Source organism: Leptopilina heterotoma, unplaced genomic scaffold (genome assembly GCF_015476425.1).
Source record: "Leptopilina heterotoma isolate Lh14 unplaced genomic scaffold, ASM1547642v1 Lhet_45, whole genome shotgun sequence".
Taxonomy (NCBI): Eukaryota; Metazoa; Arthropoda; class Insecta; order Hymenoptera; family Figitidae; genus Leptopilina; species Leptopilina heterotoma.
This window is the reverse complement of record NW_025111086.1, coordinates 2,365,221-2,393,031: the sequence shown is the minus strand read 5'-3', so window position 1 is coordinate 2,393,031 and position 27,811 is coordinate 2,365,221. Positions and strand designations below refer to the sequence as shown.

Sequence of the window (27,811 nt, the reverse complement as noted above, 5' to 3'; positions counted from 1 at the left end):
ATCAAAGGAAAAACAATTTCAGGATAAATTGTATTGCCACGCGAAGCGACAACGTCGGGCGTCAGTGAATTACAATTGCACAATGCAGATACTCTATCAACTCAGGTGATACAGGTTGATCCTAGAAAAAACGAAAAAGACAATTCATCATCAATTGTTGATGTTAAGGAGAATGGGAATTACAGAATGGAGTCAAAGGAGCAGGACCATAAAACAAATTCAAATCAGGTCCTGCTCAAATACTGGGAAGAAATGCCAGAACATCTGCAATTTAATCCCCATATTAAAACCGGATACAGACCACTTATGACCCCGACAAATTGTGTTCGCAGCATTTTCTTCTTCCACAATGAGACTGTCAATATTTTGACCCACGGTGAGTCGATCCCTCTTCTCTCTCTTGCTGTCACTCTGTCACTTCTCTCTCTCTCTCTCTCTCTCTTCTCTCATTTTTTTTTCCCATTTTCTATATCTTCGCTCTACATCTTCATTATTCAATTCTCTCGAAATTCCATCATAAAATTCACATTTTATTGGATTCTCATCAAACTGTCATTATATTGTCAAATTGATTTTCACTACTGCATTGTTCTCGTTGCGAGCTTTTCATAAGTTTTTCATTGTATCCCACCGTGAATTTCTGAAAAGAAGAGAAAAAAAAATAAATTAGGCCAAAAGAATGTACATAAATATCTTACGTAAAATTGCTTGTGGAGCGTAAATGAGGAATAATTACAAATCTATTTGTATTATTATGTCAAAGATTGACGGTAATTAACTAGGCGTTTACTAGTCACGTATGAAAACAAAAGGAAACTAAAAGTAAAATAATGTCATTTTATACATTTCATTATTTGCTTTCAGGAAAATCAATTTTTAATGCAAAAAAAATTCTTCCTTTGCAGAAATTAAATTTCTTGTAAAGAAAATTTCTACAAGAAAAATTCAAAAAGAATTTTCTTCTAAAAAAAAATTCTCTCTTTACAGAAAAATTCAAAAAGAATTTTCTTGTACAAAAAAAAATTCTTTCTTTGCAGAAAAAATTCAAAAAGAATTTTCTTGTACAAAAAAAATTCTTTCTTTACAGAAAAATTCTTTCTTTGCAGAAAAATTTTCTGCAAAGAAAATTTTTCTACAAAGAAAATTCAAAAAGAATTTCTTTGTATAAAAAGAATTTTCTTTTTTACAAAAAAAAAAATTTTGTTGCAAAGAAAGAATTTTTTTTAAGAAAATTTTTTTTTGTAAAAGAAAATTCGTCTTGTAAATGAAAATTTCTTTGGTAAAAATAATTGTCTCTTTTAAAAATGGAAAAATTGGAATTAAATTGAAAAATGATTGATTAAAATAAAAAAGAAATTAATTTAGGAGAATAAATGAAAATTGGGAATTATTATGAAAATGAAAATTGGATAATGATTCTCTCTTCATTACAAATTAAATTCTCTCTTTACGTCTGACTGAAACTATACACTTCCACTGGGGAAATCACACTTGTCTCATCAAAACTGCTTTCTCTCCTGAAAGCTCTTTCCATGTCTGATTAAAATATCGCTATTCTACTTCGAAACTTAAACTTTTGATTAATAATGCAAATTTTTATCTGGCATACATTAAAATACAGAGAGAGAAAAAAATAAAAAAAAATAACAGAAAAACGAAACAAAAAAATTTTAAAATCCTTTTTGTACTCCGAATTAAAATACAATATTTTTTACTCAATTGGTATAATTTATTTCCATTCGTTTATTTATTTTTATTATTATCCGATTTTATTTTTTTTTCACTATTTCTTCGTTTAAAAAATTTTTTTCTTTCTTTATTTTATTCATTTTTCATTATTTCATTTTTTTTATTCTTTATTTATTTTCATTTTCAAAATAATTTTTTTCAATTTCACTTTCATTTTTAATTTCATTTTCATTTTTTCAATATCATTATATTTTGTTTTTCTTTTAAATCAGACAAACGATCAAAAATAGAAAAAAAAGAGAAACAAAAAAATTATTACTTATTGAAATTCAGAAGAGAAATTGTTAACAACGAATTTCGAAATTTTTCAGACAAAGAATGAAAAATAGAAAAATTAAAAAAGCAAATAAATTATTACGTATTAAAATTAAAAGGCAAATTTATTAAAAACGAAATTCGAAACTTTTTCAGACAAACGGTAAAAAATAGAAAAAAAAGCAAAAAAATTATTATTAAAATTCAGAGGAAAATTTGTTAATAACGAAATTCGAAATTTTTTCAGACAAACGGTAAAAAATAGAAAAAATAAAAAAGCAAAAAAATTAGGTATTATTAAAATTCAGAGGAAAATTTGTTAATAACGAAATTCGAAATTTTTCAGACGAAGAGTCAAAAATACATTAAAAAAGCAAAAAAATGATTATTAAAATTGAGAGGAAAATTTGTTAACAATGAAATTCGACATTTTTGCAGACAAAAAGTCAAGAATAGAAAAAAGAAAAAAAATTATTATTAAAATTGAGAGGAAAAATTTGTTAACAACGAAATTCGAAATTTTTGCAGACGAAGAGTTTAAAATAGTAAAAATAAAAAAGCAAAAAAATAATTATTAAAATTGAGATGGAAAATTTGTTAACAACAAAATTAGCAATTTTCTTGGACGAAGAAAAAAATGTTTAATTATAAAATTTTCAGTGCTTTCTTTGTCGAATTTGTCCTTTATGTATTATCATCTTTTTTTTTAGAAATACTCCAAAAGTAGGGCGTTGAATTCATCTCATCTTTTATACAAGAACAAAAACTAAAGGTTACTTTGAAAAATAGATGAGAGTTTTTAGAGTTATAGTTAACAATCACACTCCAGACGTCAAACGAACCAATTTAATTTCATATGTGAATTTTCCTTAATAATTACTGTACCTACGAAATGAAGCAAATAATTAGAAAAAATTTTTCCTTTGCACTAAAAATATTTTCTAATCCGGATAATTTTTCCTATTTTTACACGTTTATTATTTTCCATTAATATTTTTTCTGTACTTATTAATATTTTATTTCTATTTCTATTTTTTGTTATTAATTTTTATTTTATTTTTTTTTTCATTTTTATTAATTGGACTATTTCTACTTTTCTATATTTATTTTTATTTCATATTTCTACTTTCTTATATTTATTTTTATTTTTCTATAAATTAAAATTTTTCTAAAAATTACAATTTAAATTAAATTTTTAAGTTAAATTCCTGTTATTTCAGAAGAATTTTTTTCATTCAGTTGGCAAAATTTATTATTTTATTTATTCACCAATAAAAAATGAAGAATCTGCAAATTAATTAACAGTTAGTTCACTTTGCAACTTTTCCATTTTTTTACTCGCGAATATAAATAAAATAATAAATTTTTGAGAACTGAATTAAAAAATGTATTTTAAATAATTAAATGTTTTGAATTTAACTTCATTTAAATTTTAATTAAAATTTTCAAACAAGTTTTTAATTAAGAGAATTAAATGAAAAAAAAAATAGAAAAAAAATAGAAATTGAAAAGAAGAAAAATAGAAATAGAAAATAAAAAAATAGCAATAGGAAATGAAGAAAATAAAAAAGTAGAGATGTAAAATAAAAGTAAATAAAAAATGGAAATGTAGGCAAAAATAAATCTAAAAAATAGAAATATAAAATGAAAACAAATCGCAAAAATAGAGAAATATTAAAAATATTTTCTTTTCAATTCAAATTATTCAAAAATAAATAGAAAAAATAGAAATAAAAAATGACAAATAAATTACAAAAATGGAAAAATATTAAAAATATTTTTTAAATAGGAAAAATATAAAAAAGGAGTATTCCGAAATTACTGATATCTTCTTATCGTTAAATGAGTTTTCAACGCGTGTTTCCGGTTATATTTTTCTTCTAGAAATAGAAAAAAAAGTATTAATTAAAACTTTTTTCAAATTTTAAATTAAAATTAAATTTAAACTAAAATCAAAAATTCCCATTCTTTGCAATAATTTTTTTTAATTCAATTTTCGAAACTTATTTTTTATTTATTTATTCACGAATAAAAAATCAAAAATTGCAAGCAAAAATTTTATTTCTGAAAATCCTTCAGACTGAACTAATTTTTCATTTTTAAAAAAATATAAAACCAGGATAAAAATATTAATATCCATATTTATGAAAAATTCAATTGTTAATTAACTTTTAGTCACAAAATTTTGTCTAGTAAAATGATTCTCATAAATTTAAATTAACTTTCAAGGCGACACATATATCAAGTCGATCATAGCATCATAAATCTTGAAATGTTCATTAACTCAGATTCAAGGGGGGATTTATGTTCTCCATCTTCCCTCGCTCTCTCTATACATATATATATATATAAACCAATTCGTTTTGCGAATTTTAATTCGATAAAGGTAATTTAAATATTCAAGTAAATGCCTTAATAATGAACTTGGCCGAAAAAATTAAGTTATTCAATCAAAATGTTTTACCGTCAAAATCAAAGTAAAACCGCACAATATTTTTCTCAGTGAATTGTTTTAATCAAATAAGTAAATTAAATTTTGAGAGATGATTTTTTTCCATTTGGTTTGAAAAATTATTTCTTGCAGAAATTTTTTTAAATAAAATTTAAATTTAAAAAAAAATTAAAAAGTACAATTATTGTGAGTTGCTGTTTTTTTTCGCTAAAATATTACTCGAGATGTAATCAAGAATTCAAGATTTTTCTGCAGGGCGTATAGATTGGCCAATTTCAAAAGAGGCACTCAAAAGCTTCAAGTTGATCTTGGCATCATATCATCCTCTTGGGTGAAATCGATTTCCTCCAAGAGTTTCTACTTTAAAATAAAAAAAAAGGAAAATCATCTCTGGTTTCATAAAAAATTATTCAAAACACAAGTATTTAAAAAAGAAATTAACATAAGAAAACTATGAATTTATTACAATAAGTATTCTTGAAATTTAATTTTTCAATAAATGAACAAAAATTCCCTAAAGATTCGAAGACAATTTTTTTTTTCGTTAAAATTTCAATTTTGTTACTAGAAAATATTTTTTCGTTAATTTGGAAAATTGCTTTTTTTTAATTTATTTTATTTTCAATTTTATTCTCGAAATGTAATTTTTCAAAACAAAAAAATTCCACAAAGATTCTAGAACTCAAATAAACGACGATTTTTTTATTTTTCGTCAGACTTTGAATTTTGTTACAAAGAAATTTTTTTTCGTTAAGTTAGAAAATAATTTCGTTTTTCTAGGTATTTGAATTTTTTTAAATTTAATAAATTTATTTTCAATTTTATTCTTGAATTTTTGAAAATTAAATGATAAAAAATAATCGTTCCAATCTTTAGAAAAATATTCACATTTATATTAAAATAAAAGAAAGTAAAAATTTAATTTATTGACTGTAAAAATAATAAAGTACATAGAATACAAACTTAATAGAAAAATAATTCAATTTTTAATCTAATAATTTGCAAAGATTTAAAATTCTTTGCAATTTTTTATATTTATCAATAGAAAATTAATTTTTCACTAGAAAATTAATTTTCACTTGAAAAAAAAACAATTATTTCTTCTATTTGAAAATAAAAATATTTTGCCAAATAATTTGAAAATTTGTGTTAATTTTTTTTTGAATACTTGTCGTTTAATCGGGGCGCAATTAGTAATAAGTATTTGAATAGCATTGTTTGCTTATATAAACAAAAAACAAAAAAAAAGTAAACTTCGCCAGTGGAATATTAAAAGGTGTCGAAAAGGATTAGGGTCAAGGTTGACAACCTCCAGGTTAATTTTTCGAGAAATTCCCGCAGCCTCAGTAAAGAGGAAACGCATTGCAGTGCAATGAAGAAGTAATCGATAAAAGAGGAAGCCCTGTTAGTGATTACATTCACCAGTTAAGTCACGACTTACGACCAACTGTCAAAGTCAAGGATGAGAAAAAAAATGTTCTCCATTTCCTTTTCTTTTGAATATAAAAAATAATTGCCAAGAAGGAATTTTTGAATTAAATTTTTTTACGAATCAAAAATTTCCCACAATCTTTACAATATTCTCCATTATTTTTAGCAAATAAAATTCCAACTTTTCTCCTTTTATTAAGCGAAAGAAAATTTATCGCAATATTCAATTCTTTAATTTAATGAACTATTTTAAAAATGTATTTTTATTACTATTTATGATTTATTTTAAACTATTTATGATTTATTTTAAACTATTTTTTAATTTAAAAATTCTATTTTTTTAAAATATTATTATTTCAAAAGTTTCCTTATTTTTTATTTTCCTTAAATATTGTTATTTCAATAGTTTCCTTATTTTTTATTTTTCTGAAATATTATTTATTCCAAAAGTATCCTTATCAATTCTGAATGTTTCTTAAGTAATTGAAAATGACTTTTTTTCTCTTTAATAAATTTTAGAAACAATTTCTTATAATTTGAAAAAAATCAAATTTTTAAATGAAAATTTCTTTAATTTTAATTATTTTTTTCTATTTTCTATTTTGTTAAATTTATTCCGAAGAAGGGGAATTTAAAATAAGTTCTTGTTAATCGATTATAATAATTCAAGAGTTTATATCAATTATGAAGTAATTCCGGACTATAATATGCGAATAAAAAATTAATGTAGGTTTAAGTTTGTCAATAATAGTATATGAAAAAAATAGGTCACTGTATTGTAAAATAAAAATCAAAGATTTGTAGGTACAAGACCTTTTTTTTATACTTTCGCTAAATACAATAAATACCAAAAATTCCACCTATTTTTAAATTCGGGTCATGTGATATAACAAAAAAAAAAATTGTGGCGCAAAGAAAATATTCTAAACTCGCAATATTCTACTTTAAAAATATCAGACATGAATATCAATATTTAGCAAAAATAAAAAAGAAAGAAAAAAAAAGGGAAAATCAATGAGAAAAAAGTAAGAAAATCAATAAATGTAATAGAGTAAATAAAAAAAAAAGTGTGTCACGAAACAAAATCAATGAGTTTTACCGGTATTATTTTTAAATCTAGAACGATTTTGAATTTTTTATATTCGATTATCAACAACGTTGGGATGAAAAAAACATGGAGAATTTCTCAATTTTTTTTTCAAATCTCAGTATTTTTCTATTTTCGGATATTATTTTTAATTATTTAATTATTTCTTTAATCAAAAATAAAGCATTTCTTACCCTCAGTAACGTATTGCAGGTTTTGCGATTCTCTACATTTATCTGACAGTGCCGGATGCACTTCCATGGAGTACCCAAGGTGCACTTTCAGGATGCCATTTAATTGGAGCAATAAGTCCATGGATTGGTTCTTTTCTTTATCACGTCTTTATGAACTTGAATTATGGAGAGGACGTCTACAGAAAACTGCTTAAAATTGATATGCTCGGCATTTGGCTCTGTCAAAGTTTTGGTAAAAATTTTCTCCCAGACTTCTCACTTTATTGATTCGTTCATTTTCTTAAATTCCTTTTTCCATCATTTGATTTTGTTTTTTCATTGTCGAAACTCGACGACTAAAATTAAAAGAAAAAATTGTTAATTAACAACATTAACAATATATTAATAAAAATTAATTGCACCAATGATAAATTAATAATTAATTGTATTTAATTTATCAATTAATTTTTTTTTTTTTTTGACGAGGAAAGTAATAAAATGAAAGAAAATTAAAACTGAAACGAGAGAGTAACTAAAAAAAATTTTTTGGAAATTTGTAGTTTTTTCCGAAAATTTTAATTTGATTTACTTTCTTCAGGAGCCCTGCCGATGATAGTAACTTCTGTGCATTGCTCATCAGGTTTCCTTCAGTATTGTTGCATCTCAATCTATTGCTTCCTTAGTTTATTGGGTCTCTGGAAAGTAAGTTTTTCCACTCTGCAAATGAAAAAAGAAAAACACAAGAGAATGCTTGAAATATTAATCACATATTAACAAAAGAAAAAAATCAATTTTTTTTCCATACAAAAAAAACGCTTATTAATCTTTCACAAAAAAAAACTTTTTTTCTAAAAATCTATTCTTTACAGAAAAATTCAAAAGCAAATCTATTAAAATAAACACGTTTGCTTTCTGGTTTCAGCTGCTAAATCTTTTCTGTTCCGATAAGGTAGATTTTTTTTATCCCATTAGGTGTCTATGTTTAACAGCATTAAAAACAATGAATTATTATTTGGAATATCGAAACAATATGAAATTTTTGTATATTTCCAAATAGAAAAATAGAATTCATTGTTTGAATTTTAATAGTAATTTAAATTTTAACAAATTTCAATTGCTACTAAATTCAGTTAAATCGAAAATAATTTATGAATTTTCAGTGAAAATAAATCGTAATTAATAACTAAATTTATTAAAAGATATAAATTTTGAAGTTAATATTTTTAATTTAATTACTATTATTTCGAAAATTCATAAATTTGGAAAATTTCTCCGCTTAATGGTAAATGTTAATTCAAGCAGGTTTTTTACTGTTAAGAAAAAAATTTACTGCACTAATAATTACGAACAACGATGAAAAATAAATAATCCAAATGAGAAAATTAAAAATTAAAAATTAGAAATTAAAAATTAAAAATTAAAAATTAAAAATTAAAAATTAAAAATTAAAATTAAAAAATAAAATTGAAATTAAAAATAAAATTGAAAATAATCAATCATTTTCCGAAATTTACTAAAATATCACAAGGATTATTCATTTGATAGTTGATCGAAAAATTCACTAAATGGAAATCTCGTTGTGACCAAACAAAAATAATAGTTAAACGGTTCTTTAAATTTCACTTACACTGAAAAACACTAAAGAATCATTAACAATTGTACGTGAAAAATGTTAATATTCAGTGTTCAATTATTGTAGGCGATGGTCGCAAAGTCTCCTTGGCAAAGACGTCTCTGCTTTCTTCCTCCACTGTGCATGAGACTTCTGGTTTTGGGTTTAAGATGCTACGGTATCGGTGGTGGAAGTCCTAGCGCTATGATGCACGTCATCTTACAAGTACTGAAATTAAAAATAATAAAACGAAACAATGAAACAAAATAATTAAACCAAAAAAAAAAAATCATTAAACAAAATAATTAACAAAAGAAAGTCGAAAATTGTAATCAGTACATTATTAATTAATAAAATTAATTACTATCGAATAATTATCAAATATTACAAGTATGTAAATAAAAAATAAACAGACGGTAATTAATTTTCTAATAGAAAATTAATTTCTACTGAAAAAATTAATTAATCAAAATAAAAAATCGATAATTAATTTTCCACTGAAAAATTAATTATTAAAATTAAAAAGAAAATCAGTACAATTAATTGTCTCTTTTTTTCAGGACGTGGTGGCTGTGATTGGTGGAATAATAGGAGCGCTCCGCATACCGGAAAAATGGCTTCCCGGCAGTTTAGATCTGCTCTTCAATTCTCACAATATAATGCACGTTTTAGTTGTCTTGGCAGTATGTTCAATGCACGAAGCGACCATTCAGGATTTGACGTGGATGTCCAATCCGACATCGTGCACGGTTCCTAATTACATCCCTTCCATCCACGAGGAACTGTGATCTAGTTGCGAAGAATCCACCTTCTTCGCATTAATCTGTGATTTCTCAAAAAAAAAACAAAAAAAAAATTAATAAAACCGCTTTAGCCTCCTTCGACGACGTACCTCTCGCAAAAGCAAGAAAAATTACAAAAAAAAAAAATAATAATAACTTTTCCTTACTAGCAGAAAAATTTCACGTTGATTCCAAAATATTTAAAAAAAAACTAAACTTAACGAACTCCAAGAAAAAAAAATAATAAAAGTAGAATATATTTAAATCTAGAAAAAAATCTTACTCAAAGAAAAAAATCGACGAGAGATACTCGAGCAAGGATTCTGTTTGATAATAATTATTTTAAATAATTATTAAAATAATACGTTCTATTAAAAAAAAAAATAGAAAAACAAATTGAACGTGTTTGGTGATGATGAAGTTTGATACATATCGGTTGAATTATCGAGAGAATATGAGAGAATATTTTTCAGATAATTGTGATTGTGATGATGATGATAATGATGGCAATTTTACATCGACGTTATAAAAAAAATGACGATTTTTTCATGAAAAATAAAAAATAAAAGTAGGACCATAATTTTCAAGAGTGTTTTTTAGCACGTCAAAAATAAACTTTATTTTATGCTTGCAGGCACGTAATTATGTACATACAAGACGAAAAATTCGATTTCATTTTGGAATTTATAATATTATACCGAAAAATCAATTTTCGGATAAATAATAAAATGTTGTTTCAAATATTGAAACTATTTCTCATTCCTTTTTCTTATAGATCTCTTTTCTAATAACCATTTTTTTTTTTTGTAGAATATCAATATCTCACTTTCATGGTCTTCTTCATAATTTTTTCCGAAGAGAAAACAAACCATTTCATTTTCTTTTTCAAAGACAAAAATAGATTTCCACATTCTTTCACTCTCTTTCTCTCTCTCTCTCTCTCTCTCTTTTTTTCTTTTGTCAGTAATTAGAAAAATTTCCGCCATAAATCGCATTCACGTTCTATTTCTATAGTTATTAGAAAAGATTTTTCTTCTCAAAAAAGAAAATTTATCTTTGTAGTTTAACTAGTAAATAGAATTAAAAATTATATACTTTATAGAAATAAAACTTTTCAACCATTTTTAAAAAATAGCCGTTTTCGGTGATTTGAATATTTGCGCAAAATACGACATCGAGAACATAGAGACGAAAATAAGCCACATTATAACGATGTCGATGATTTATATTAATAATAATAATAATAAGATTTTTAAGAATATTGTTAATTTTTCATACGCTTACTGCAAGGGAGCTTCGCTTTCCTGAGTGTAACTTTTAACTCGACTGAATCTGAAGGGAGGATAACGCATTCCAAGATTCAAGCGGGTTTGAACCTCTTCGCCATTTTTGTATTTCGTATAAATAATGTAGGTGAGCCATGTTAACTGCGAGTTCACTTTCTTATGATGATTTTGAATTTCAAATTCCTAAAATAGAAAAATAATTCATTAACAAATTTTCTAAGGAAAGACAATTTTTTCAATATATATAGTATTAAATAAAAATTTAACATCATAGTATACAAATTACGACAAAAAAACAATAATTAGTTAACGAGAAAATAATACAAAATACTTGTTAAAAGTAGAAAATTTCAAATTGTTTTTAAACTTGAAACTACTTTTTTTGAAAAAAAGGAGAAGAGGATTTAAAAAGCAATAAAAGTGAGAAATTCTAAAAATGAATGGAAACATCGACAATCATCAAAATTGGAATATTTTCAAAAAGAACATTTTTTTGAACATTTTGAAAACATTTCAATATAAATGAAGAAAAAAAAACGAACCCCAATTTGTGTAAGAAAAACAAAAAGAATTGAAACATAATAACGTTTCAGATATATTTGTAAATAGTTCAAGTTTAAACATATTTTAATTAGAAAAAAAAGACAAATATGTGAAAAAATTTTAATTATTGTAGAACAGAAAGAGAGGAATATTAATAAATTATTAATACTTACGGCGTGGAATGTTTGTTCACCGCTGTCGTGTAAAAGTTCTCTCCTTTTACGTCTGTATTGATTGTTATTGCTATTGTTTGTTTTGAGTTCTTGTTTCTTTAGAATCAACGTTACCAAATTATCACGTAGCCGATAGTGACCAATTAAAATCGTTGGATTACGTGGTGTTCGTGATTTCAATGAATTAACGCATAATTGAGCATCGTCGGTCGATGTCAACATGAGAGCTCTTCCCTCGGGAAAAAATCTGCAATAAATTAACGGAGATATCAAATTTTTTCTTCTCGGCGAAAAAAATTAGGGAAAAATTAAATTGAAATTTTATTTTTCTATGGTTCTTTTTAATATTCAAAAAAAAATATATTTTAAAAATTTCGTCTTACCTCAAGTACCTGAAGTATTCGACAAGATGCCAAGGCCTGTAGAACTGATCCTGGAAACTATTTTCACCGTGTCGAAGATAAGTTGTTTTACTCATGTAACATCCATTATACCTCAATCTTGGTCGCTGCAAATACATATCTCGCCAGGATAAATATTGCGGTTCGAATTTGCCACAATTCACGCCCCAGACTCTAGAGTGGGAAGAAAGAAAAACAATTCTTACTATATTTAAATATGTAAATTAAGTATTATATTTAAATCTTAATGCAATGAGTATTTAAATATATATTCAAAGAATATTTAAGTTTATATTAAAGAGTATTTAAGTTTATATTAAAGAATATTAAAAGTGTTAAGAATTTATATTGAAAGAGTATTTAAGTTTATTAATAATAATTTTTATTCGATTCTTGGAAGAAAGAATTAAATGAAACTCAATATTTCATCCAAAATGATATAAATAATTTTAACCAAATATTCAAGTTTATATTGAAAGAGTATTTAAATTTATATTAAATCGGAATTTAAATATAAACGAAATATATATTGAATTTCATAAATTATTCTATTTCAAAAAAATAAAAATACTTCAAATTTAAATGGAAAAAACAACGAACCGAACACAGGCGAGTCTCCAAATTTCAGCGTCACGCGCCGAAATGTAAAATCCACGACAAACTCGAGAAAACATTTCCAGTGATCGTAAATCCAATTCCGAAGAAACAACCCATCTGAGAATGTAGAGCACAATTTCCATAGGTAATGCTGATATATGCGTTGTCTGTGAAATTATAAAATTTGATTTCAAAAAACATTTATCAACCCAAACCAAAGTATTTTCACTTTAATCTTTTTTTAAAAAAAATTTCTTTTATTAATTAATTTAAGAAGAATTTAAGAATTCTATTTAGGAAGAAATTCTTTTATTATTTAATAAAATTCTTTTATATAAAGTCGTATAATAAATTCAATTAATATTTTTGAAAGGAATAATTGAACTGTTTCGAGGAATTGAATTAAAAGCTTTGGAACATAATTAAATTTTTTCAAGGAATTTAATTAAAATTTTACCGAAATTAAATCAATTTATCAAAATAAATTATCAAAATTTTTCAAACTAATTGAATTCTTTCAAGAAATTTTATTAAAATTGTATTCAAAGTGATTGAATTTCTGCGAAGAAATTTATAACAATTGAAAATATGTAATTCAATTCTTAAGAATTTTAGAAAATAATTGAATTGTTTCGAACAAAATTAAAATTCTTTAGGGGAATTTAGTTAAAATTATATTATAAAAATAATTTAATTCTGATAAAAATTATATCAAAATTTTTGAAAATAATAAAAATCCTTCAATCGATTCTATAAAAATGTTTAATAATAATGGAATTCTTTCGAGGATTTTAATTAAATTATATTGAAAATAATTAAATTTCTGCGAAGAATTATATTGTTTATGAAAGTAATTGAATTCTGGCGAAGAATTATATTATTATTTATGAAAATAATTGAATTCTTCTGAAGAATTTTATTAAAATTCTGAAAATAATTGAATTATTGTTTCAAAGAATTTTATTAATATTTTTGAAAGTAATAATTAATTAGTGATTTTTAAAAAATGTCGAATCCAAAATCATTCAGAAATATTATAAATCATATAAACAAAATTCTTGCTAATTACAATAATTTTTAATTAAGTAAATGTTGAATTTACATTACTTATAGATTCTCAAAGGTAATTTTTCAAAATTTTTACTCCAAAAAAGAATTTTCTTCATTTGAACGTTCGAAACTTTAGTGAAATGCAAAGAAATAAAAAAATTGCACTTACATTTTGCTCGAAACGTGGAAAACAAACGCGTTGATTGCGACTGACAATTTTTGACAATTTGAAAAATAGATCGGAATTATCGTCATCATCATCATCATCATCGTCACTGTATTCATGTTCATCTGTCCTGTCGTCTTCACGATTTTTATCATCTAACGAATGAAGTCTTTCATCAGCTTCAAATCTTTGATTTTTCACTTTTGTCGATTCATAAAGACGAAATTCAATATCAGGAACTAATTGCACTGCACGCTTATAAAATTGAATTGCCTCATACAATTTACCAGTTTGCTCATGTTCGATGCCTTTCAAAAAAAGATGTTTCGCCTAAAATCAAATATTTTCTCTTTGAATCCAAATTTATTCAAATTTGAAATTCAGCATAATTAGAATTTTCTTTTATCAATTAAAATTAAATTCCATTTATTTATTGAATATATTAATTAAGTTTTAATTAAAAATATTGAGAATATTTAAAATTCCTTTCCTTTAATTATATTGAGAATAATTTCCAGTTGATCGAAATATTTATAAAATGCTTACTTTATTTTCAATGGAAATTGTATCATCTTCAGAGACACTTGAATTTAATGATTTTTGCTGTTTTATTTTGACTGGATCTCGTTTTGGCGATATTTCAAGTTCACGTTGCCATTTTTCTCGAAATGAATTCAAGGCATCTTCATTATTGGACGGAAAAGACGAATCATCGTCTCCTACATCGCCTTCATCATCGCCGGAAAATTCCTGATGCTCCTGGAAAAAATAAATCATATCAGTTAAATATTACATCATAAAACAATATTTTACATTTTAACTATTTATTTAGTATATTAATACTTGAAATTTAATAATTATAAATTATTATTTATTCATTCGTTAACAATTTAACGATTTAACAAATAGTAAACAAATCGTATTTGAAAAAATATTTTGAATAAAATTTGATTAAAAAATATAAATATAAATCAATTCATGGCGGTTTGATATTTTAGTTAAAATAATTTTAATAAAGATGGAAAAAAAATATAAACCTAATTTTGTGTTTAATTTTGAATCACAGCTGTTTTTAATCGAATGTGATGACACAATAACAACAGAAAAAACAAAATGTAAACTACAAGGCTGATTTAACAATACCCGGAAATATAAATTTTTGAACAAAAATAACAATGTTAAATAATATTTTTCTGAATATTACAAAATTAGTAGAAAATTTTCCTAAATACGTAGTTTCATCATTTCAGAAAGAGGTTAGAATTCCCCTTTTGAATAATAAATGGAAAAATCATTGTTGTCAGTAGAAATTAACAATAGATTATTATCACAGACTCACCATTGTTTCTTGATTAATCCGATTTTTTCAATTATTGCCTCAACGAACAAATTCTCTGTCGGAAAAACGCACTAAACAACGAAAACATAATTTCGCCAGCAATACCGCCGCCATGGTTTTCTTTTTTCTTTTCGAAACTTGATTCGTCATCATTTGAGCCCGCGAAAAGTCACCTGACATTTAGTCTATGATGAAACGAGACTAAAAATAAATAGAAAAAAAAAATCGTTCGTTATAAATTATTTCTCAGGTACCTCAGGTATCAATAAGAAATTGTACATACAATGTAAATATTTATTTCAAATATTTTCTGTTTGTTCGTAAAAGAATAAATGGTAAAAATATTGATGATAATTTAAATTGTAACAATAGCCTTGCCAAAGTTATTTCCCCGCATCATTCCTTGAAATGCTTGAAACATATTTTCAAAGCCATAGGTATTAGATTCCATGGGTTTTAATTTACCTTCTTTAAACCATTGTAAATTTTCACGAGTACTTTCATTGTAACGTGAAAACCAACGTGACACATGTAAACCTTCCATTTTTAATTGTTTATCGATAAAAACACGTTGAACGAGACCAACTTTTGGTAATTTTGTGACATTATTAAGATCTGGAGCATTATAGGATGAAATACTTCCACATACGGCGATACGTCCAAAATTATTCATATGATGCATGACAAGAGTGGACAATTCACCTCCAACATTATCGAAATAACAATCAATTCCATTTGGAGCAGCTTTTTTCAATGATTCATTCATATTAGCGGTTTTATAATTAATTGTATAATCAAAAGCAAGTTCATTTTGGAGAGCTTGACATTTTTCATCTGAACCCGTAATTCCAATAACTCTGAGTCCTTTCATTCTGGCAATTTGTCCAACGTGTGTACCAACAGCACCGCCTGCTCCACTAATAACTATTGTTTCACCAGCTTTTGGTTGACAAATCTCCAAAAGACCAAAGTACGCCGTATGACTGAAATATTTTAGAATTTTTTAATTTTTTACATGTCATAAATAAATGAATATAAAAAAAGAAATAAAAATCAGAGTTGCGATAGAAATTTGATTTTCCCTGACCTGTGTCAACTCTGTTAATCAATTTATATTAATAATCGCTGTATTCCGATAATCTGTTCGCAGTTTGAAACTTTTTTGTTTCTTAATTTTTAAATAATTTTTCTTTATAAATGTTTAAAATTAATGTTCTAAATATCATTGAATTCTTGTAAAGTATTTATAAAAGAAATTTGAAAATAACTGAATTCATTTCAAGAATTTCATCAACAACTTTTTCAATAATTGAATTCTTTCGGAGAATTTTTTTATTTATGAAAATAATTGAATTCTTGCAATAAATTTTATTTAAATTTTTAAAATCCTAATTAAATTCTTTTCAAGACTTTCTTTGAATTTTTTTTAAATAATGGAGTTTCTTTAATAATTTTAATTGGAAATTATTGAAAGAAATAGAATTCTTTCGAAGAATTTTATTATTTATAAAAATAATTGAATGGTTCCGAAGAATTTATTAAAATTTTAGGAAATAAATGAATTTTATGAAAATATTTGAAAATAATTAAATTCTTTTCAAGACTTTCTATGAATTTTTTTTTAATTAATGTAGTTTCTTTATTAATTTTAATTACAAATTTTGAAAGTAATTGAATTTTATTAAAATTGTATTGAAAATAATTGAATTCCTGAGAATAATTTTATTATTTATAAAAATAAATAAATTCTTGCAAAGAATTTTACTATTTATAAAAAAAATTGAATGGTTCCGAAGAATTTATTAAAATTTTAGGAAATAAATGAATTTTATGTAAATATTTAAAAATAATTAAATTCTTTTGAGGAATTCTATTAAAATTGTTTTGAAAAGAATATTGAATTTCTGCAAAGAATTCTACTATTTATAAAAATAATTGAAATGATCGAAGAAATTTATTAAAATTTTAGGAAAAATTGAATTGTTTTGCTGAATTATTAACTTTATTAAAGTCTGTGGTTTTTCATTCTGTCCGTTCGCAGTATGAAGTTAGTTGTTAGTTATCATTTGCGAATTATTATCATGATTTTTTTGTTTGTTTATATTTTTCGTGATGTTTTGACATTTCCGATGTTATGTTATGCGGTAGTGCGGGTGTTTTTAAAAAACGTTAAATTGTGACAAGAATTATTGTGTTTGAAAAATCGTGGAAAAATATCTGGTATCAGGCGAGAGGTTACCGTTTTCAGTGGAAAAAAAACTGTAGATTGGTAAATTCTAATTATTAATTAAAATTTTCTTCTTAATTAAATCATTTATATTATTTCATTTTATTTTGTTAAATAAAAATCTCAAAATAACTTAAAAACAAATTTTATTCGTATATCTTATTATTATTATTATTATTTTTTTTTATTTATAATTATAATTGATAATATTTATTGTATTTTGATTTATTATTATTATTGAAAATTTTATGCATTTTTAAAATCTAAAAAAACTGAAATATCGAATTGTCAATAAAAGTTGTATTATTTTCAATTTTCAACGATTATTAATTTTAATTAAAAAATTCAATTTTCCTGAATCAATAAAAAATATCGTTCTAAATTTTATTACATTGGTCGTTTTCGTAAATTACTGTTCAATAATATTAATTATTCAAAATAATTAATTTTTTAATATTTAATTTTTCAAAAATTTAATTAATCTTCAATTATTAACTTATACAGTGCAGGATCTAGAGTCTAAATTTTTTGGGAAGAGCGATCCCTTTAGTGTGTGCTTTTTTTGATTGCTATTATGAGTGATAATAGCTCCTGGTTCTTTTATGTTTAAAAAATTGTTCGAAATAATTAATTTTTCAAAAATGAAAAAAAAAATTCAATTGTTTCAAATTTTAATTAATTTTAAAAAAATGATTTTACACAAAAAATTTATTCATTTTTAAAAATAATTGCAATTCAAAATCTATTTGAATTTAGTATTTTAATAAATTACTTTTTTATTATGTTAAAAATAAATTGTTTTTTTTAAATATTTTATTAATTTTTTTACAGGCTTCCGTTTCCGGTACCGTTGAGTTGTGCACGCGTTTGTAAAGGTTTAAGAGTTTTTGGCAAAATTTTGAGTATTTTACTGAAGGGTGGGTAGTGTAGTGTTTGAGATAACAAAGGAAAGAGTGGTGGTGAAAGTAAAAAGAGTGTATGTGTGCGAGTGGTTAAGTGTGAGTGATAAAAAAGGTAAAAATAGAGAAGTGAATGTTGTGAGGTTAGGTTGCTTGAAGTGAGAGAAAAGAGAGAGAGAGACATTGGGAAATATTGAATGATAAGGTAGATTTCTGGAATGGCTGAATTTGATTCAAGTAGTGTGCGAGAGACTGAGAAAAAGGCGCCAATATTTAAAAGAGGGTTTGGGAAGAATGGAAAGGTGATGACGTGTGAAGACTGTATGGACTTGATGGAGTTAGTGGAAATGTTGAATGAGGCAATGGAAGAGCGTTTTGTGAGAGTGAGAAAGAATTTTGTAACGGTGTGTGAATTAGGTGATGAGAGGGGTAAAGAAATTGATGAATTAGATGAGGAAATGGAAAGGATGCAGGAAAAGTGGAAAAGGTGGGCGAGTGAGTTGGAAGGTATGAGAGAAAGAGTGGATGATTTGGAAAAATTTATTTTAGAGAAGAAGGAAGAGGATAAGAAAATGGAGGTTATGTTGAAAAAGGGGGTAAAAATGTGTAGTGAGGGAAGTGAAAGTGTATATTATGAACAAAAGGTGAATGAGCTGGAAAGAAGAGTGGAATGGATGGAAAAGGATAAAAGAAAAAGAAATATAATGATTAGGGGTATGAATGCAGGTTTAAGTGAAGGAAGAAGAGAGGTGGGGAGACTGGCTGAAAGGATACGGGTGAAAATTAATATTAGGCAGATGAAAGCGATGAGTATGGATGCGAATGGAATTCCGAGGATGTGGTTAGTAGAACTGGGAAGTGAGGAGGAGAAAGAGGAGGTTATGAGGATGAAAGGAAGGTTGAAAGGATGTGTTGAGAGAATAGATGAGGATAGAACGTGGAGGGAAAGGAGAATAAGATGGTTACTGGGAGAGAAGGCATGGATCGAAAGAAGGAATGGAAGAGAAGTAAGAATGGGTAGGGAATGTGTGTGGGTGGATGGGGTAAAATGGTGCGTGAGAGAAGGTAATGGACGAGTGCTTGAGGTTGGAATAGATGATCGGGTGAATGGGGAGAAATGAAGAAGGACAGTAAGGAAGATGGAGGTTTAGGATTTAAAGGGGTGGGGCGTTAATGGGGAATCAGTCAGTATGGACAAAGGGAACTGGAAACGGAAGCCCTGGCACTGGCGAATTTTGAGTGGATGAGTGTGATGAGAATAGGTTAAGTTGCGTGTTGATTAAGTTGTTGATGGGGAATAAGAGCGACGTTATAGGTTAAGAAGTTTTGTACATATAGAATAAGTTGATTTGTAAATGTATCTGGGAGTCTCGAACCCTGCCTATTGCAGGGAGAGTAAATAAACACACACAATTATTAATTTTTTACAATATTTGAATTTTAAATAATTCAAAAGTCAATTATTAATTATTCAAAAATAAATCAAACAATTTTAATTAATTCAAAAATAAATTATTCTGTTTTTAATAAAAATTTAATTATTTTGAAATCATTGAAAAATGTAATTGTTCAAAATAATAATTAATTATTCAAATATCAAAAATACAATTAATTCAAAATTAAATTATTTCATTTTAAATAAAAAATTGAAATTAATTTATTGGCACTTACGTAAAAAATAAACGTATTTCTGTGTGTGTTTGTGTGTAGAATTAACTTATAAGTGCTTTCTTTTGCAAGAATTAAACTTATCGTTATCTTCTGTTCAAATAAAATATAAAATGTTAACGTTTTTTTTAACACAATATTATAGAAAATAGATTTTCTAAAAAGAAAAAAAAATAATGAACTTAAAAAAAATACTTTAGGCACCGCCTTTCATTTCAACTATTTAAATACTATCAAGTCTTTTAAAGACTATATAAAGTCTTCAAATCATGAAAAATACATAATAAAAAATTGAATTATTCCGAAATAAAATTCAAAAATCAACAAAACAATCAATTTACAATTAGGGCCATTTGGGGTAATTGTAAACAAGGGATAAATGTAAACAATAGATGTTTCAACTAAATTTACAAATTTAAAAATTAGTTTTAAAAACTTGAAAAAAATTGTTCATAAATTTAAATTACTTTAAAAATATCCAATTAAAATTATTAAAGAAACACAATTATTAAACAAAAAATAAAAAATAATTCTTCAGAAAAATTTAATTAGGGTTTCCAAAATTGATTTAATGATTTTTAGCGAAAATTGAATTATTTTCATAAATAATGACATTTTTTGAAGAAATTCAATGATTCTCAAATTTTTTGCAAGAATTTAAATGAAATTCAATATATTAATTTTAATTAAAGAGGCATTTCACGTCAGAAATATCACGATTTGCAAAGGGTATGCCGATTTTCGCAAAAGTTTGTGGGATTATAGTTCTATATAAGAGACTTCTTTCCCCCAAATTTTTTCAAAAAAAATTCAAAATTGTTGAAGATACGCCATTTTGAATTTTAATATTAATTTTATAAAATTTTGAATATCTCGGAATATTGTTTATGGATTTTTATGAAATTTACACATTTTTCAGGTAAAAGTATGTACTTTAAAATGCAAATAAAGTTAATAAAAAAAAAATTAATTTTTAAATAAAAAATTAAAAAAAATTTTTTAAAACAATTTTTTGTTTATTTACTCCTCTCTGAGAAAAATGTTATTAACATATTTGGATTCCTTATGAATTCACCTTTAATTTCATAAAAAAAAATTGATGGAGACTCAACTGGTTCCAGAGATATTGAATTTTTTGTAAAAAAATAGTCATAGTTACAGCAGCAATGCACGACTGCGGTAACGTACTACGCGACTTGTGCAGTATGGTGCTATGGCGCGGCGACGCTTTTTTTTACAAAAAATTCAATATCTCCGGAACCAGTTGAGTCTCCATCAATTTTTTTTTATGAAATTAAAGGTGAATTCATAAGGAATCCAAATATGTTAATAACATTTTTCTCAGAGAGGAGTAAATAAACAAAAAATTGTTTAAAAAAATTTTTTTTAATTTTTTTATTTAAAAATTAATTTTTTTTTATTAACTTTATTTGCATTTTAAAGTACATACTTTTACCTGAAAAATGTGTAAATTTCATAAAAATCCATAAACAATATTCCGAGATATTCAAAATTTTATAAAATTAATATTAAAATTCAAAATGGCGTATCTTCAACAATTTTGAATTTTTTTTGAAAAAATTTAGGGGAAAGAAGTCTCTTATATAGAACTATAATCCCACGAAGTTTTGCGAAAATCGGCATACCCTTTGCAAATCGTGATATTTCTGACGTGAAATGCCTCTAAAATTAAAAATATTGAAACATAAAATTATTAAAGAAGATAGGAAACAAAAAAGTAAATTACAACTAAATCAAAGAAGATAGAAGAAGAAGATATTAATATAGAGAGAAGATATAAAGATAGAAGATGTTAATTGAATAATTTTATATTTCTAAAAAAAATGTATTTTTCATTCTTTCCAGCATTTCCATTTTTTAAATTTATTTAAAACATTATAACGTCATAATAATAATTAAAATACCCTTAAAAATAATAATAATCATTTTAAAGAATTGCTATTTTAATAGAAAAAATATATTTATATATATATTAAAACATAAAATTATTAAAATATTAAACAAAAAAAAAATATAAACTGCGAACAGATATTTTCAATTAATAAATAAAAATTTTAATTTATTTATATAAAAAAAGAAAATGCAAAAATATATTAATTAATAGAAGATGAAATAATTTCTTTAATGGCATTTGAACCATAATGACGTCACAATTTGTTCACAGCATTTGCTAAAAAATTGTGACATCATAATGGTTCAAATTCGCTGAAAAAATAAAGTTTTAATTATTTAAAATAAAACGTTGAAAAAAAAATGCACGCGCGCTCGCGCGCGTCAGTTTTTGCTAGTTTTATAGAAATATTTAAAAATAATTAAATTTTTTGGAGAAATTCAATTGAATTGAATTTTATGGAAATATTTGAAAATATTTGAATTCTGCCGAGGAATTTTATTAAAATTTTGTTAAAAATAATTGATTTTTTGCAAAAAATTTTACTATTCATAAAAATAATTGAATTTTTCCAAAGAATGTTATTATTTATATAAAAATAATTGAATCCTTGCGAAGAATTATATTAAAATTTTTGAAAATATAAACAATAATAATTAATTTTGTACTTAGCAAGTGAATTTTTTAAATTTTGATTATGAAATTATTTTAAAATTTACATTTGAAAATAAAAAATTTTGTAATTTGCATATCAATAATAAATTGAATATCACGTTCCGCGCATATCATTTGTTAGTTATAAATAATATGATATGAATTTTAATCAATAAAATCAATAAGATTAAATATTTTCCTACCCTGGCATTCCTAGAATGCCTAAATAGTAAGACGGCAAAATATCTTTATCCAGTTCAATTAATTGTGGTGGTTGATTTAAAAATGTTTTCTTATCATCATCATTAGGTTTTATAATCGTGTGACTCCTCCAACCTAAACGTCCCAATATTCTTCGTCCAACTGGAAATTCTTTATTCTTTGATTCAATTATTATTCCCACTTGACCACCGATCATTACACTACCAACTGGAATTTTTAACGAGTAAACTCTCATATACGGGTCCACTGAAAGCCACTCAGCCTTAACGAGATATTCTGAAAAAATACCCAAAAAAAAAACAATAATTAATTTCAAGAATTAATTTTTTTATTTTTATTTATTAAGAAAAATTATTCACTCAAGTGAGAAAATGATAAAAAAGATATTTACCTCCATCTTCAATCGGTGGCAATTCTTCTTCCACTAATTTCAAATCCGTTTCCTTAGGTTCACCATCAAAATGCTTGACGATAATATATTTTCTAGCGAGAACCATGATTTCTTCAGAGAAAAATAATCACAAAAATTCTTTGCAATAATATTTACGATGCAAAATTTCGTCTTGATATTTGTAAACTTAAGAAAGTGTTTTATAAGCAAAACCGGTGTTCATTTTTTGTGGGTGGGGAGGAAGATAAAGAGAAATAAAGATATTACAGGGCCGGCTTTCATTAGAAATTTTACAAAGTGTACAAAAATCACAGTGATAAAAAGAAAAAATGAAAAAAGGAGACTACTTTTAATAATTTTAGAGGGTTGACACAGAAATTTAATTTTCATTTTCCCCGACTTTTCCCTGATTTTCAGACAAAATTTTGACTTTTTTTCTGAAACTAAAGGAATATATATATTGAATTTCTGCGATTTTTAATTGAAATTTTATTATACTTTCGAAAATAATTGAATTTCTGCAATCACTTGTAATTTTTTTCGAAATTCAATTTTTTTTAGTGTTTTTAACTAAAATTCATTTTTAAATCAATTTTTATATGAAAATTCTATGAGAATTCAATTATTTAAACACAAAAGTAAATACTTTACTGAATAATTGAATGTTTTTTAAAATTTATTTCTCATAAAGAATTTTATCAACAAATTTTTAAATAATTGAATTCTTTTCATAAATTTTAATAAAAAATTTTAGAATAATTACATTTTTTCAGGAATTTGAAAATATTGAATTGAATTTCTTGCGAAGAATTTTGTTATTTATGAAAATAATTTAATTATTGCGAAGAAATTTATAAAAAATTTGTTTCTCTCTGTTTGCGTAGAATTTTATTAAAATTTATTTTTAATAATTGAATTCTTTTAGAAAATGCTATTAAAATAATAAAAAACGAAAAATCATTGAAAGAGGAAATTTTTTTTAAAGAATTGAAATTTTGACAAGAATTTTATTAAAATGTTTAAAAATAATTTAATTTTGAAGAGGAATTTTATTATACGTTTGAATATAATTGAAACTGTTACTAGAATTTAAAAGAAATTTTTGAACATAATTGAATTTCTGCGAAAAATTTTATTACTTTTGAAAATAATTGAATTTTTTCCTAAGAAATTTATAAAAAAATTTTGTAAATAATTGATTACCTGTAAAATTTTTTTATTATTTATGAAAATAATTGAATTACTGCGAAGAAATTTGTAAATAATTGAATTCAATTATTTTCCAAAATTTTAATGAAATTCAATGAAAGAATTGAATTATTTTCAGTGCAATTTTGATAAAACTTCTCTCGAATGTATTTAATTATTTTTTGAAACTTTCGTAAAATTCTTATCAGAAATACAATTACTTTTGAAAATTCTAATAAAATCGTCGCAGAAATTCAATTATTTTCTATAAATAATAAAATTCTTCGCTCTTGCCAAAAATTTTCAATTATTTTCATAAATTTCAAACTTTTAAAGAGAAATTTTTGTCAGAAATAGAAAAAATTGAAGGTTTTGTATTAGAATTTGTGGCGCAATTTTCCTGACAATTCTACTTTTCTCTGAATTTCCTGACTTCCCTGACCTGTGAGGCCAATCCTATTTGAAATAAGACACACAAATAATTATTTAAATTATTTATTTACAAACAATATCCTATTTTACAAAATACTGACGAGAAAGAGAGAAATATAGAAAAAAAGAAAGAAATGACGAGAAATGTAATAATTAATCTAAAAAAAAATTCCTTAAAAGCCTAGGAAGAATTAATAACATTCCAGTAGAGTAACCAAATCGGAAGCATAATAGAAACAATAAACGAATACAGCCAATTTCCATAAATCGTCGAATCAATTATACTGAGTACAAAAGCTTGTTTCGTCGCCTTCCAGCCTCGGTAAAGAATTGTCAAAATAGCCTCTTCTTTAAAATTTGCGTACGTATAACCAGTGACAATAAACGAAGCGAGTGCAAACGGATGCAAAAGGGGCCACAAAATATAGAGAATTTTATAAAAACCCCTCATTGCACTAGAATTTGAATTGAAATCAGAATTTGAATTAGAATCAGAATTAGAATCAGAATCAGAATTCGAATTGGAATTCGAATTCATTGGAATAAGTAGAGTGAACGGAACAAAAGTGACAGCTGTCAATAGTGCTAGGGAAAAATTATGAATTTCCACACACATCAATGCCGTTCCTAATTCTATCGAAGTAACAATACAAATTAACGAGGTATTCTTAAAATTATCTTTTCTCTTTGGCCGTAAAACTGGAAATAGAATCGTAAAAACTAAAACTATCGCTAGGGAGAAATAAGTCGCACTCTCCGTGTGCCATTTGAAATAATCAGTCACCATCGAAATTAACAATCTAGGCGAGGACATTAACAGAAAACCAAAGAGATGAGTCCACAATAGTTCCGAAGTCACGTAACCAATGTCGAATTCTTTTTTCGTCACTTTATCAGTTTCTTTACTTTTCCTGTCACTTTTAATTTCTTTGACACTTTTACTTTCCCTAACATTTTTACTTTCCTTGTCACTTTTACTTTCCCTGACATTTTTACTTTCCTTTTCACTTTTACTTTCCTTGACACTTTTACTTTCCTTGTCACTTTTATTTTCCTTGACATTTTTACTTTCCTTGTCACTTTTATTTTCCTTGTCACTTTCTTCGCTTGTCTTGTCACTTTCCTTCTCTTGATTCAATTCCTGTAGTCGGAGCCAAATGGAAAAGGCCTTGATGAAAAGTGTCGTGATAATCAAAACCAAGGGCAGTGTATAAATTCCAATAGACACATAACGATCGGTCGAGGGCAGAAGATAAAAAAAGTACGACTGATGAAAACGTTCGAGTAAATTATTCAAAGATCGAATGATACTCTCCACAACACGACCAACTTTAGAGAAATTTGCCTCCGGTCCATTTGTCGTCTTTTCAAAACCCTCCAATGTTATCGCCTCAATTCCAAAACGATGAAACAAACCATGATTTCCGGTCGGCACCCCGGTCGCTTGACTCATTATCATCATCGCCATTGTCCTCCCTCGATACAACCACTTTTTATAATTACTCTCCGACTTGAAGTCAAATCGTTTCTGCACCGATCTACGAATATCCTCCTTATGAATCATATTCTGCGCCAAATTGAATAAATCAAGATTCGGCAATTGTCCATTCAGACCCTCGACTTTCACGTCAATTGACGTTATTTTCATTGCGTGCATTTCGAGAACAATAGCCGCTTGAATGGAACCTGCTTTTCCCGGAAGATCGCCAGCAAGGAGAACGCCACTCTGTCCACTTGTCACTCCATGATAGGCGTCGAGCCAAGCTTGAATTCCCAATTGTTCGTGTTCGGTTACTAGAAAAATAATATCCTTCGCCCAATATTTTTGTTTACGACAAAATTGCGCGAATGCCAATAATAAAGCAATTGAAGGCGCTGTCGTTGGATGAATACTACTCAACGAACGATAGGGAACATTAATGACAATTGATTCTGTACTTACACTTCTTGGTGCACGTACAATGCCGTAAACATTTCTACCTGTGAATTTTTGATTACGAAATGGATGATTGAGGGTAAAATTATGAATATAAGTGTCCAGGTGCAATTGACGAAATCTTGAGGCCATCCACGAGACGGGTAATGAATCGGTACGATGTTTCTCCATTTCGCGCATTAATTCTTTGTAGAATATTTTTGAATCGTACATTAGATTACTTTCTTTTGTCACCAAACCGGGTAGAAGGGCATTTTCCGAGAAATATGTATTGTCACTGAAAGTAGGTGTTGCCAGTAGCATTGTCCAAATAATTCCGCCGAGATACATTAGAAAACAGAGTGATTTCTCCCAGCGGAGAATAAATTTCATTAGTTTCATATTCCCTGCACGTGGATCCGTTAAAAGACCCATTGTTTATAAATTTTTTCACACTCACTTTTTTGTTTTTAGACCAGAAGTAAAAAAGACTGTTTCTTGCGTGTTTTATTGATCATCAACATAACCTAAAATCGCGTGTCGATGTCAACAAAACATCCCAACCTAATCTGACAGATGCGGGTGCAGAAAGGGCGCGAACTTTTGAAATATTTAAAATTTTAAAATAATAGAATACGAGAGAAAAAAAATAATTTTCTCTCAAATTACATCATTCACACTCATTAATTAGTAAAAACGACAAAGTAGCTTTAAAATAATAACTTTAATTCTAAACTATTGTAAAAAATTCAATTATTTTCAAAATAATTATTAATTTACAATAATTAATAATTAAATTAAATAATTTTCAAAATCTAACTTTAAAACTTAATAATTATTTTATATTTAATTATTTTATTATTAATTTATTTAAAAAAAAATTATTTTTAAAAATTGTAATAAAATTTTTTAAAAAATTCAATTATTTCAAGCGTTTAAAATTATTTTCGGGAATTTAATAATTTTGAAAAACTTTCTGAATAATTGAATTCCTCCGAAGAATTTTTGATTATTTACAAAAATAATTGAATTCTTGCAAAGAATTTTATTAAAATTTTTGAAAATAATTTATTTTTTATAAAGAATTGTAACAAAATTTTCTAAAATAATTGAATTACTCAAAAGAATTTTATTATTTACAAAAATAATTGAATTTTTAACTTTTTTATTATTTACTTAATAATTGAATTCTTGCCAAGAATTGTAT

The 27,811-nt window shown here is 25.3% G+C and overlaps 4 protein-coding genes and 1 long non-coding RNA gene across 8 annotated transcripts; 1 reads left to right on the top strand and 4 right to left on the bottom strand.

Annotated features, from left to right (window-relative positions):
* Positions 1–174: 174 nt before the first annotated feature.
* LOC122507124 (progestin and adipoQ receptor family member 4) lies at positions 175–9,713 on the top strand. 3 transcript variants are annotated; one of them, XM_043619682.1, is made up of 6 exons: positions 175–376; positions 7,188–7,400; positions 7,746–7,849; positions 8,070–8,096; positions 8,847–8,984; positions 9,320–9,713. In XM_043619682.1, the coding sequence occupies exons 1-6, from the start codon at positions 187–189 to the stop codon at positions 9,545–9,547; spliced, it is 900 nt and encodes a 299-aa protein (XP_043475617.1). In that variant the 5' UTR covers positions 175–186; the 3' UTR covers positions 9,548–9,713. The 3 variants fall into 3 exon arrangements, with proteins under 3 accessions (XP_043475617.1, XP_043475618.1, XP_043475619.1); XM_043619683.1 differs by lacking the exon at positions 8,070–8,096; XM_043619684.1 differs by lacking the exons at positions 8,070–8,096; positions 8,847–8,984.
* Positions 7,362–9,431, bottom strand: LOC122507126. Its single transcript, XR_006302090.1, has 4 exons — positions 9,297–9,431; positions 8,775–8,987; positions 7,737–7,864; positions 7,362–7,503 (listed from the first exon to the last, which is right to left on the bottom strand). It is a non-coding gene; the product is annotated as an uncharacterized LOC122507126 (long non-coding RNA).
* Positions 9,714–10,133: 420 nt separating the features above from the next.
* On the bottom strand, positions 10,134–15,244 carry LOC122507120 (F-box only protein 9). Its single transcript, XM_043619678.1, has 7 exons — positions 15,097–15,244; positions 14,304–14,516; positions 13,761–14,087; positions 12,545–12,708; positions 11,927–12,118; positions 11,544–11,790; positions 10,134–11,010 (listed from the first exon to the last, which is right to left on the bottom strand). The coding sequence occupies exons 1-7, from the start codon at positions 15,097–15,099 to the stop codon at positions 10,822–10,824; spliced, it is 1,335 nt and encodes a 444-aa protein (XP_043475613.1). The 5' UTR covers positions 15,100–15,244; the 3' UTR covers positions 10,134–10,821.
* On the bottom strand, positions 15,128–23,432 carry LOC122507121 (prostaglandin reductase 1-like). Of its 2 annotated transcripts, XR_006302089.1 has the most exons (4): positions 23,070–23,432; positions 22,660–22,954; positions 15,380–16,079; positions 15,128–15,297 (listed from the first exon to the last, which is right to left on the bottom strand). XR_006302089.1 is itself a non-coding variant. In XM_043619679.1 (3 exons), the coding sequence occupies exons 1-3, from the start codon at positions 23,173–23,175 to the stop codon at positions 15,452–15,454; spliced, it is 1,029 nt and encodes a 342-aa protein (XP_043475614.1). In that variant the 5' UTR covers positions 23,176–23,432; the 3' UTR covers positions 15,377–15,451. The 2 variants fall into 2 exon arrangements, 1 of the variants encoding a protein (XP_043475614.1); XM_043619679.1 differs by lacking the exon at positions 15,128–15,297 and having other exon boundaries at positions 15,377–16,079.
* A 1,255-nt stretch (positions 23,433–24,687) lies between these two features.
* On the bottom strand, positions 24,688–27,307 carry LOC122507118 (glycosylphosphatidylinositol anchor attachment 1 protein). The gene has a single exon (XM_043619676.1). The coding sequence runs from the start codon at positions 27,037–27,039 to the stop codon at positions 24,871–24,873; it is 2,169 nt and encodes a 722-aa protein (XP_043475611.1). The 5' UTR covers positions 27,040–27,307; the 3' UTR covers positions 24,688–24,870.
* Positions 27,308–27,811: the final 504 nt, after the last annotated feature.